The 13,214-nt window shown below is 40.3% G+C and overlaps 1 protein-coding gene across 1 annotated transcript in view; it reads right to left on the bottom strand.

Annotated features, from left to right (window-relative positions):
- Nucleotides 1-12,973, bottom strand: part of LOC122912930 (fatty acid desaturase 2-like protein FADS2B) — a 38,079-nt gene extending 25,106 nt beyond the window's left edge. Inside the window, exons 1-3 of the mRNA XM_044259329.1 lie at nucleotides 12,367-12,973; nucleotides 3,859-3,969; nucleotides 395-592 (exon numbers count right to left, since the gene is read on the bottom strand). Coding sequence (XP_044115264.1) covers nucleotides 395-592; nucleotides 3,859-3,969; nucleotides 12,367-12,687 — 630 coding nt within the window. The 5' untranslated portion in view covers nucleotides 12,688-12,973. The remainder of the gene's footprint in view (nucleotides 1-394; nucleotides 593-3,858; nucleotides 3,970-12,366) is intronic.
- Between the last annotated feature and the right edge of the window lie 241 nt (nucleotides 12,974-13,214).

Genomic DNA, 13,214 nt, shown 5'->3' with positions numbered 1-13,214 from the left:
TTGGTTTGCCTCTCTCTCTCTATTTGTTGATTGGAAGACGAACACAAGATAAAGGTGAGTGTTACATGGCTGAGAAAGGACTCCAGTTACTGAACTGGTATGTAGAGAATTGGGTGAAATGTAGCATGTGTCATAAATTAAATATTTCCTATGTGCCAGTCACTGTCACTGCTAGGCATTTTATATGTTAGCTTGTTTAGTCTGGAATATTTCCATAAGCAATTATTATTCCACTTTTACAGAAAAAAGAACTGGGGTCTGGCAAGTTGTGTCAGATGCTGATGAGTAGCTTGACAGGAAGTGTCAGGCAGCAGCTGATGCCAGTCTAGAGAGAGAAGGAAACCTTCTGAACCTTCCATCTAAGCCACTGCCTGAGCTTAGGCTACCTGCTTACCTGGGAAATTAAGAGAAGGAAGGAAATGAATATTGTCATCAGCCAGCCATTGCCAAAATGCCACATCATTAGCCAAGCCAGGGTCTCCAAAATCAAGATCTGGGCCAGGTGAAGGAAGAAGAACACCCAGTTGGCCTTGAACATGTTCATGGCCTCCAATGTTCTTCGCAGTTCTTGGAAATCTTCCACCAACCGGGGCTGAGAAATAAATATTCATGGAAGGAATTAGTTCGCTCAGGGAACACAAGTGAACACAATGAATAATCCATTCTATAAGCTTATTAATACCTTAATTTTAATGCATAGAAATTTATTGATATTAATATGTTTAAATGGGTGAAATTAAAAACATAAAACCATGGACAAACAAAACCTTTTAAAAGGTTATAATTACATATATATGTATATTGTAAAAATAATATATTTTTTTTCTGGAGAAGAGAAAGACGAGTAGTGATTTGTTTTTTTTTTTTTTCCCAATTTATTTATTTTCAGAAAAACAGTATTCATTATTTTTTCACCACACCCAGTGCTCCATGCAAGCTGTGCCCTCTATAATACCCACCACCTGGTACCCCAACCTCCCACCCCCCCCGCCACTTCAAACCCCTCAGACTGTTTTTCAGAGTCCATAGTCTCTCATGGTTCACCTCCCCTTCCAATTTACCCAAATTCCCTACTACTCACTCATTTGTGGAGCATAACCAATAGCATGGAGGACAAGGGGCGTTAGCGAGTAGTGATTTGTAAACTGTCCTCAGACTGTTTTGGAAATCAGAATTGGGTTTGTTTTGGGGGGTGAATGTGGTTATTGTGTCTAATAGTCGCCATTTACTTATTTATTTATTTATTTTTCTTTAAGATTTTTATTTATTTATTTAGGACATAGAGAGAGAGAGTGCATGAGGGAGAGGGAGAAGCAGATTCCCTGCTGAGCAGGGAGCCCAGTATGGGGGTCAATCCCAAACCAGGGGCTCTGGGATCATGACCTGAACTGAAGGCAGATGCTTAACTGACTGAGCCACCCAGGGACTCCTAATGGTTGCCTTTTAAACCATCAGTATTATTTCAGATGTTAATTGATCTCTGATAACATTGTCTATATGGGTACCCCATACTTAGGGGTACAGTTTACACAACATTTTCTATGTCATCAGCAGTTTAGTATGTGTGAAGGGCTCTTTCATTAAAGATGTTGAGCAGAAAAATACCGTTCACTTAGTGTAGCTCAAAGGATGACTTTCATGTGAGCTGCTTGATGGAGCCCCAGAAACAAGGCAGGATCTCTAGTGACGTTAGTATGTATCTGCTGCCATGTGTGGGGGCCTTGGTCCTCTGTCTGTGTAAGAGGTATACACGCATGTGTGTGTATGCACAAGGCTAGTTTTGGTTTGCCAGCTTGCCGGTCAGACTGGAGAATCAGTGTGAGGGCTGGGAATAGATATCTCTTAGCTTAATGATTAATGGGTTTGAAATTGGGGCAGTTGACACAGTGACCAGGGTATAAGGAAGAGAGCAGGATTATTCAGATACATGAAGAGAGAAACATTTGCAGCATCAAAAGAAAGAGCCATGAACAAAATTCTAGAAGCAAGCATTTTCACTTCAAAATTCACTGATGGAACTTTTAGAAGATCTGCTGCCTGCATTTATCTTTCAAGCCGCCATCAACTTTGGAATTCTGGTAACCATGGATAACCTTAAGAGGCCATCTCTTCGACTGCCTTCCATCCTGGTCATCTTTTCCAACCCATTTATTTTGCCGAGTAGTGGGTCAGCAAGCCTAGTAGAGCAACTGCTCGGAAATCATCATCAAGTCAGCGACAGATACAGGACTTCAACCTATGCTACCTGACACAAGTGCTGTACTCAAACTAATTGTCTATATGCATGTATCTGAGTATATATGTGTTATTTTACACACACACATGAATATGTATATCTGTGTATCCATGTAGATGTACTAAAGACAATTTAGAGCAGACCTTTCCCTGCAGAGACCAATACACTTTTAGATAATGAATGATTGTCTTACAGCTCTCAACCATTAGTGGACTTTCTTTTCCTTTTAGAAAATTTTAGGAAAAACAATTAAGCTTTTCATCACTTTCTCTTTTTAAACCAAGAGACTCCTGCTCTAAATGGTGGGGACATATCTAGGAGGTTTGTCAATTGCTAGTGTCACCACTGAGTTCATGATAATGATAGTATATTAAATGTATGAAGTATTTACTACATTCCAGACACTGTGCTAACTCGAAATGCCTCTAACTCTTTCCATAATCCCCCAATTATGGAAGGAAGCTGGTGCTACTACTGTTGCTGCTTGAGAGAGAAAGAGAGAAACTGAGTCATGAAGAGGTTTGGTAACTGGTCTGAACCCATAAAACCTATGGTAGGGCTGGGCTGTGAGTACCAGTGTGCAGCCTCAGAGCCCTTGCTGCCAAATGCAGGGCTGTGCCTCCTGACACATAGCCGTGTGGGATGCATGTGGACCTGAGGGGTAAGCATAAGTGTTCATCTGAGGTTTGCCCCAAACCTGTTGTGTGTCCTCTTCTTGGCAAGTTTGTGTCCTCATTTCTTCAAGCAGAAATATAATGCTTATTCAGCACTCAGTAAAAATTATTTCTTAACAATTAAACTGAACGTAAACAGGTTTTAACAAAACTTGCTGAAAAAAAAAAAAAAGAAAAACAAATGCTCGATGTTAGTTAAAATCTCTGTAAGCTTTATGTAAAATCATCCGAGGGAATGTTTGATCTTACAGAGACCCTGTCTTTTGGAAGACAGCACTCAGATAGCCAAAGTATTAGAGAAAGAAAGAGTGGCACCTTTCTTTGGGAATACCTAAGGGCTGGGACCAGAAAGAAGAGACTTGGAGTCCCAGTTCTTTGACCCACCAACTGTGGGACTTCCAGAAAGTAATTTATTCTCCCTGGACTATAATTTCACCAAATTAAAAAGGTGCTGCTGTTATGATATACCCATATCTTTCATTCAATAGCAATTTAGAAGTCTCTATTACATGTCTGATCCTGGGCAGGTGGGTGCTTGAGGACAGAGGGATAAGCAAAATACACATATTTCCTGCTCTCATGGAATTTACTTTAGCAGGAAACACAGATACACACATCTAACAGCTATAAGCTGAAACCACTGAAAAAAATTGTATGTGTACATTGCCTGGGACGAAGCAGGTACTTAGAGACGTGGAATTATTGTTTGGTGCAGGACCAAAAATTTCATTCTATTCTCACACAGAAGTTTAAGAGTTTGAGGGTCTAAGGAGGATAACATTGTTTTGAAATATGAAGAATCTACTCATTCATGGTACGGCAGGCTCACCCAGGCATAATGGCTGGTGTCTCACAGAAAATGATCAGTTCTTGGATATAGGAAGAAAAAGTCAACTGGATCTTATCTCCATCCCTCCATATGCGCCTGGGTCCCAACACCTCACTCACATTTTTGTTTCTTTCCTGGCTGGGCTCTTCTGGGGCAAGCTCTCCGATAAGCAGTGGCTCAAGGTACAATTTTACAATGTCAAGCTTCAGGTGCATGGCTCTGAAGACATCCTGTAAATCAGAGAGAACTGTTGGATGCTTAAGGGATACACACTTACCTGCAGAATATTTCCCTTCCTTACCTCATCCCGCACCCATCTTGGGAATCAGTAGACTCTATTATGGAGGATTTCTTCTATCTCCAGGTGGATATTTCAAGTTGGAAAATCAAAATTACTCTTGGAAATCCTCTATGAAAGCCTATTGCTAGAGACCCACCTACTTAGCACACTGCTTCACTGGCCAAGCCCAATACTGCCAGGACATTCCTGAGCATTGAAAGAGATCACTATTTTGTTGAGCACCAGAAGAAGTAATCAGCTTGAGTTAATGAGCCATGGTGACTCCTTAAAGCCCAATATCAGGCTTGGTGAAATTTGCTCACACTGTCTGGGGCGCAGATAAAAATCCCATCTCCCATCAAATCTCCCTCTTGGTTCTTGGTCAAAGCCAAGAAGACTGAAGCCTTTGAATTACATTATTTCTAAACAAGGACAGTTTAAAGTTGGCAATGGTAGTGTAGGACAAGTGCACAAGAGAGCATGGGAGCACAGCTCTGAGGTCTGTGTCATCTAAAGTATTACACTCTTGGCACAGTTTGACACTGAAGGGGTCTTGTCACTTTTTCTAAAAAATTCTAAGACAGTCTCTGCAAAGGATTATGACAGCCAGGCATAGAAGAGAGGTGACCAACGGTGTGTTTCCCCGCCCCCCCCCACCTCAGCTCCATGTTAAGTAGCACTTCGTAGAGGTTATGAGAAACAGTGGTGGTTCCTCTATCCTGCTTATATTTGGAAGTAAGAAATGTTCTCTTCCACCCCAGGGATTTAAGCAGTTTTTGGGGAAGGAGAATTTTCCAAGAGCTAGATGCTAGACTTTCTGCTAGTGTGGCTTTGGGGACAGGAGTGATTAAAAATGAGGAAATATTACCAAGATTGTAACTTGAATACATGGAAGTCTTACATATGACTCTGAAGCGCTGGTGTTCCATAGTATTCACTAAGAAAGTGGACCCTGGAGCAGCATTCCTACTTCTAAATTCTGGTTTCTATTTACTATCTGTGTAATTGTGGACAAGTCCCGTTACCTGTTTGTACTTCCATTTTCTCTACTATAAGGGTGATGATCATAGCCAAACAATTTATAAAGTTATTGTAGGGATTAAGTGAATCAACTAGAATCCAGTTGGCATATAGTAAATCCTCAATACATATCAGCCAACTTTTTTTTTTAAAGATTTTAATTTATTTATTTGACAGAGATTGTAAGTAGGCAAAGAGGCAGGCAGAGAGAGAGAGGAGGAAGCAGGCTCCCTGCTGAGCAGAGAGCCCGATGCGATGCGGGGCTCGATCCCAGGGTTGAGGGATCTCAGGGTCGAGGGATCTCAGGGATCATGACCTGAGATCATGACCTGAGCCAAAAGCAGAGGCTTAACCCACTGAGCCACCCAGGTGCCCCTCAGCCATCTTTCTTGTATGTATACTTCTAGTTCTAAGAACTTACTACCCACCTTCTCTTCAATACAGCAATTCGTAGATTTTCTTCATATATTCCAATGCCTAATGTAGTACGAGCTCTCAGTTATTTTAGTGAATATAATGAGCCCTCCATTTTCAAAGTATAAAGCAACTTTAGATACATCTATGAACTACATACAAGCCTACTTAGAAGGTGTTTATATAATGAATAACATTAATTAGAGGGGTACAATATCAACTCTTTAGACTTCCGTCACCTAAGGGTCTCTAGATACAATGATGTAAAAAGGGCTTTGTATTTGCTAGAACCAGGCTCAACTGTCCATTCTGCTTCTCTATGCTTCCTCTGACCCCCTTGGGAAAGGCTACACTGTATGATTTTAAGTGTGTTTCTTAACTGTTATATTCTACAAGTCTAAAACTTAGTTCCCCAAACCAGGAAGAGAGCCATTCAATGATTAAGAAGGTGATTAAAGTATTTTAGGACTGTCCATAGTGAAAAATCATATCCTACTTGTTGTGTAAGAGCACATTAGGATGGAAAACATTCTGATGGATCAAGGTAAGAGTGCGGAAGAAAGGTAAGCTGTTGAAATTTCATATTACCTTGAGCAGTCATGCAGAGTCCTTGAACAATGTGCTGACAATACTGTTCTTCTGGGTTTATTGTTTTTTTTGTTTGTTTTTTGTTTTTTTTTCTGACTCCCAGCAAGATTTGCAGGTAGTATTGTGACAAGAGATCCTGAAAACATACAGACTTTTCCAGAATAATAGGCATTGTCGTGCTATGTGGAAGTCTTTTCACTGTACTGATGAGCAGTAAAACCCAGGAATTTAGGTAGTCTTAGATGATTCAATTTAAAAGACTTTCCTAGGGGCGCCTGGGTGGCTCAGTGGGTGAGAGCCTCTGCCTTTGACTCAGGTCATGATTCCAGGGTCCTGGGATGGAGCCCTGCATCAGGCTGTCTGCTCAGAAGGGAGCCTGCTTCCCTTCCTCTCTCTCTGCCTGCCTTTGTCTACTTGTAATCTCTGTCAAATAAATAAAATCTAAAAAAAAAAAAAAGACTTTCCTAATAGAGGCTGGATATTATATAAGTTGTGAAATCCTCTTTTGAAAGACCTATAAAAATAGTCTATATTATTAACACTATTGGGCAAGTATAATCCTGCTAAAAGATATAGGGGTAACAATATAATCCTGCTGAGGAAGAAGGGATAAAAAGGGGAGAGGAGGTAGTGCCAACAACTGTTGAATGTGTCCTATGTACAGGGTATCCTATGGGCCAAATCATAATCAACACCTTTGTTCTATGAGGCTCCCTCTTGTCTTATGTAAAGACACCAAATCTCAGAGAAGAGAAATATCTTGTCCACAATGCCACAATAAATTGATAAATAGTAGAGCTGGGATTTGAACTAGAGGCTTCTTGACTTTTTTTTTTTTTTGCTTCTTAATTTTTATTTTTATTTTTTATAAACATATAATATATTTTTATCCCCAAGGGTACAGGTCTGTGAATCACCAGGTTTACACACTTCACAGCATTCACTATAGCACACACCCTCCCAATGTCCATAACCCTACCCCCCTTCTTATCCACCAGACCTTTCCCCATTCAGTAAACACTCCATGCCTCTCTGTTGTTCAGAAGCTTTTCATGTTGGTTCCTTGCCTTGACTGCCTTCCTCCATTTTCTCTCTCAAAAAACTCTTTACCTTTCCAGATTCAGATTATAGTGCCTCTTCTAACTCACTCAGGGAAGTTATTTATGATCTCCCCTGGGCTCCCATAATTCCTATAGCTTTTCAAATTATAGTGTAATGAAACTGTGTATTTTGTTCCTTCTTTAATGGTCTTCGTATTTTTTTAAATTGACATATACTTGATATACATCATTGTATTAGTTATAGGTATGCAATAGAATGATTTGATATTTGTTTGCATTGCAAAATGATCACCACAATACGTCTAGTTAACTTCTGTCACCTTACATAGTTCTCCCAATTTTTTTCTTGATAACTTTAAAGATTTAATCTCAACAATTTTCAAATATACAATATAGTATCATTAACTATAGTCAGCATGCTATACATTACATCCCATTATTTATTTATTGTAACTGGAAGTTTGTACTTTTGAACCCTTTCACACTTTTCTCCCATCCCATACTTCCCACCTCTGGTAACCACCAGTCAGCTTTCTGTATCTATGAGCTTGATTTTTTTTTTCTTTTTTGGATTCCACATATAGGTGAGATCATATGGTATGTGTCCTTCTCTGTCTGATGTATTTCACTTAGTAAAATGTCTTCTGGGTCCATCCATGATGTTGCAAATGGAAAGATTTCATTCTTTTTTTTTTTTTAATTTCTTTTCAGTGTAACAGTATTCATTGTTTTTTGCACCACACCCAGTGCTCCATGCAAGCCGTGCCCTCTCTAATACCCACCACCTGGTTCCCCCAACCTCCCACCCCCCCGCCACTTCAAAACCCTCAGATTGTTTTTCAGAGTCCATAGTCTCTCATGGTTCACCTCCCCTTCCAATTTCCCTCAACTCCCTTCTCCTTTCTAACTCCCCATGTCCTCCATGCTATTTGTTATGCTCCACAAATAAGTGAAACCATATGATAATTGTTTCATTCTTTTTTAATGGCTGACTAATCTATCATCTATCTATCTATCTATCTATCACTTTTTATTTATCTATTCAACTGTTGGTGGACACTTAAGTTGTTCCTATGTCTTTGCTATTGTATATAATATTGTTATGAGCTTAGGGGAGCAAATAGCTTTTTGAGTTAGTGTTTTTGTTTTCTTCAGACAAATATCCACAAATGGAACTTCTGGATCATGGGGTAGTTCTATTTTTAACTTTTTGAGGAGCTTACATGCTGGTTTCTATAGCAGCTGCACAAATTACTTTCCCATCAATAGAGTACAAGAGTTCCTTTCTCTTCACATCTTCATCAACTCTTGCTATTTCTTGGGTTTTGATAATAACCATTCTAACAAGTGTGAGGTGATCCTTTACTGTGGTTTTGATTTCATTTCCTTGGTGATTCAGGCCTTGTGCTTAAGTCTTTAATCTATTTTTAATTCTAGTGTATGATGCAAGATAGTAGTTCAGTTTCCTTCAGTGGCATGTAGCTGTCCATGTCCAGTTATTCTAATACCATTTTATTGAAGAGACTGTCCTTTCCCATATTCTTGGATCATTTGTCATAAATTAATTGTCCATGTATGTGTGAGTTTATTTCTGGGTTCTCTATTTTGTTTCATTGATCGATGTGTCTGTTTTTTATGCCAATACCATACAGTTTTTATTATTATAGCTTTGTGGTATGTATTGAAATCAGGGAGTGTGATGCCTCTAGATTTGTTCTTTCTCAAGATTGCCCCCCTATCAGAGAAGATGCAACTATGATTACTGATTATTACTTTCTTTTCATCAACAGCTTAGAAATCCTGGCTGCTTTTGTGGTGGCTGGGGGTGGGGAGGGATGACGTGCTAGGGCAGCGTCACTATGTGTAATGGAAGAAGAAGAAGAGGAAGACATGGCTCAGCACTCTAAGACCCCTTCCTTTCCTCCTCTTTCTCTTTTCTCTTTCTCTACCTTTCCTCTCCAACCTCTCCTCCTCATGTCATGATAGTCACTGATGCTAATTGAGCATATACTATGTGCCAATATTGTGCTAAGCAGAGGAAGTGGCTAAGCTGGGATGTCCATTCTGGCTGGGTATTTAGTCCTGATGTGAATCCTATTTTCATTCCACTTCTGTGCACATCCTCTCCATCTCCTACCCTAGCCTCACCTCTCTTGGCTCCATACCACCCTTTTGGAGTTGCACACAACGCTCCTGTCTTCCACATGGTAGTCCTCTAAATAGATGAAATGGACTTTTCTATATTTCCTCTAAGTTTTTGTCATCCCTTCTCTGTCAAATTGACCTTTGACCCACACAAGAAAGCACTCGAGTTTCTCAGCGTCCTTCTTAAGAGTGTGGCTGTCCAGGGGCACCTGGGTGGCTCAGTGGGTTAAGCCTCTGTCTCCCAGCTGAGGTCATGATCCCCAGGTCCTGGGATCGAGCCCTGCAATGGGCTCTCTGCTCAGCAGGGAGCCTGCTTCCTCCTCTCTCCCTGCCTGCCTCTCTGCCTACTTGTGATCTCTCTCTGTCAAATAAATAATTAAAATCTTAAAAAAAAGAGTGTGGCCTCCAGAGATAAGGAGGAAATTAACCTGCTTTGTTTGTTCTGGACATGTTGCTGATGTGCATGCACCACAATATTGCATTTGTTCCTTCCCTACTGTTGCCTTACATAAAATTTGTGACCAAGTAGGGTTTCATGTCATGTCCTCCAATGCTTTGTAAACCTCATTTCAATAATTGCAAAAGCAGCCCATCATATAAATATATACTTAATTATATAATCAATCCTACTTGGACTTTTCCTGTAAGCTCTTCTCTGGTAAGAAGACTAGGCCTAGACTGTAATTATTAGCATCATGTCATTATTATTTTTTAAGAAGATTTATTTATGCATTTTGGAGGGTGGGGAAGGGCAGAGGGAGAGGAAGAGAGAGTCCTAAGCAGACTCCTTGCTGAGTATGGAGCCCAACATGGGGCTGGATCCCATGATCCTGAGATTATAACCTGAGCCGAAACCGAGAGTCAGACACTCAACAACATGTACCACCCAGGTGTCTCAGCGTGTCATTAGTTTTAGATCACATAGTTCAAAAACAGTAAGTTAAGTTGTACATGGAGTAATAGGAGCTGATGTACCCACTTCGTTTTATGGACTTATTTGTCTTGTTTGTTCTTTGGAGAAGATTACAACCCATTTCAGAATAAAGTAATAAAAAAGCCCAGGAACTGTCATTTTTTTTAGTGTTTAATCTGTGCCAAACACCACAGGCACTGTTGAATTTCACAAGGCTAACATGAAGGTATTATTATCCTCACTTTCTAGGTAAAGGAGCTGAAGCTCCAAGAGCTTCTGCAGTCTCCCCTCAAGGCATTCTCAGTGAGAACTCAGATACAAGCCAGGCCTGTTTCGTTCCTAAGTCTGTACTCATACTCATTAGGCTGGACCCTTAACAAAGGTTTTAGAATGGCTGGCTACATGAAGGAATGAATTAATCATTCTATGGGAAAGGCTATCATTAGTCACCTTTTGTGAGGAGGATGGAATCTTGGAGAAGAGTTTCCATGTAAATAAAAGAAAGGTGTCCCCCTCTGGGCACCTTTGGGTCCAGGGCCAGCACACAGAGAGACCATACTTTCTTTGGTCCACAGTTGCCTTTCAGGGTACAACCTGCAAACACTTCTTAAGTGGTAGAGTAAACATCTGACTGCAGGTCCTATATACATTTTGCTCTCCTTCACTAGGGAGCATGATCCTTCCCCACCATGGGTTCCATCTTTCCCCAATCATGTGACATCAAATACAACCAGATTTCTAACCTGGTGCTAAACAAGAAATAATAATTACACCTCTGAGGCTAGGAGTAGCCTAGCCAGTGAGATAAATAATAATATTTATTATTAATAATAAATGAGATAAATAATAATAGTGAGATAAATAATAATAGGTACAATTTAATGAAACTTTATTAAGTATCTGGCATTGTGATAAGCACTTTGTAAACATTAGTCCAATTTGCCATAAACCTGTCAGATAGGTAAGGTCATTCCTGTTTCACAAATCATGAAGTAGAGGCTGAGAGAATTGCAATAACTTCCCCATGTTCACACAATCACTTCCAAAGTTCAGGATCCCTGAATTCTGAGTAGCTATGGAACATTACATTTGTCAGAATTCTTTCAGAACCTCCCATTCTTCTCAAGACATCTTCCTTTGGAAGAACCTTTTCTCTGAATATTTTTGGACTTATTTACCTTACATCTAAGGTACACGGTTGACCATGTTCAGGATTTTCATTCTTAAGATATGAATCCTTAGATGGCATGGATATTTTCCCCTGAAGTTCTCTGATGGTTTCTTTTTTCTTTTTTTTTACTACTCAGTTCCTCCTTGTTGGCTAGAATTGAATGCAGAATCATGGAGTTTTCCTAATTTCTGGGAGATAAACATCATCAGCAAGTTACATATTTATCAGCCCAGCTATCTCAAGCTGAGTGAATTTATCAGTGATTTATTTCTAAGGTGGTAGAAAGCCCATATCTTTGGCAACAGATCATCTGAGCTGATTCTGGGACTTGAACTAGAAAAGCACCATCCTTAATTGTAGGTTTGCATTATTGTTATTAACATTTTATACCTATCAGATGAATCACTAGCTGTCTTTTACACACTTCATTTATAAGAGTCTGAGAAATTTCTCCTTGGGCACAGATATTTTTTTCCCTAGATTTTACTCACCCATTTGTTACTATCTTCTTAAAAGGCAATGACAGATGGTAGCCACACTTCTGGTGAACATAGGATAATATATAGAGTTGTTGAACCACTATGCTGTACACCTGAAACTAATTTTAACACTGTATCAACTATTCTCAAAAAACAAAGCAAAATAGACAGTGGCTTTAATTCAAATCAAAACAAAACACCAAGAGCACTGGGTGTGGTGAAAAAATAATGATACTGTTATGCTGAAAAAAAAATGTCTACACCCACTACACACACACACACACACACACACACACACACACCAAGAGCAGAACAAAATCCAAAATACACAAACAATATCCACTGTCAACATCTGAGCTCATCCCCAAGTAAGAGTTAAACCTCGAGGCTTAATGTGCTTTCAGGTTCTTGCTGGATAGGAATCCTGTAAAATTGGTTTGGGAGGAGATGAGCAATTGTGGAGTTTGAGCACACACTCAAAATAATTTTGGGAAGAGAGCCAAGTCTCAGTCACCCATTAGCTGGAAGAGAGAGGGCAGAGCTCTGGGTTCCTTACCGTGGCATCTTCGCCAGCATAGTGGTTGAGGACCCGGTGCCCACCTGGATGCCTCTTGGCCCAGTCAGTAACATCGTAGACCTTGCGATTGATCACCAGCCACTGATCAGCCTCCTGATTGTGTCTCTGGATCTCCTGCCAGCTGTACATCGTGAGGATTTTTCTGGGCATGTCACATTTCCCATTTGCCTCCTGTTTTACAGAGTCTTCACCTTTCCCATTTGTTACTGGTTTCCCATTTGCTTGTTGCTTCTCACCTAGATACTGCTGACTCTTTCCCACAAGGCTCCCATTACCTGCATGCTTGTCTTCAAGTGTCATTGTCAACACCCCTGAGATTTCTGGGTTCACTCCTGAAATTCTAATACTTGCCTATGATTGGATCACAAAATGACCCTTTTCCTTATTTCTTATTCCACTACAATGTGATGTCTGCCTGGAACACTTCTTTTTAGCCTAGTTACCTCTTCGCAAACCTGACAGTGTGTACGTCCCCAGCTTCTCACCTCTCTGTCTGTCCTGAATCTTTTCTGCACTGATAGAGGCAAGATCACATTTTTTTCCTGGGGGGTGAGACCAACTGTCTCTCCTCACTTCTCCTTTCTCTGCTGGCAGGTGTCTTAGCAACATCTTCCTTCAGCATTAAATATCCCTTAGGAAGGAACTTGAGCCAATCATTTGGTCTGAAAGTTGTAGCCTGCCCCAGGTTGGAGGGAAAAGCCTCAGGTTACTGGGCTGTCCTACACTGTTACCCCATGGGGTTGGGTTCACTAGGTCTCTGGCATGCTTGTGGTTGGAGGCATTTAGGTTTGTTAATTCCGCATGAAAGCAAAACCTTTCAAAACCTC

This window comes from Neovison vison, chromosome 7 (assembly GCF_020171115.1).
Source record: "Neovison vison isolate M4711 chromosome 7, ASM_NN_V1, whole genome shotgun sequence".
NCBI lineage: Eukaryota > Metazoa > Chordata > Mammalia > Carnivora > Mustelidae > Neogale > Neogale vison.
This window is presented reverse-complemented; position numbering and strand designations above follow the sequence as displayed.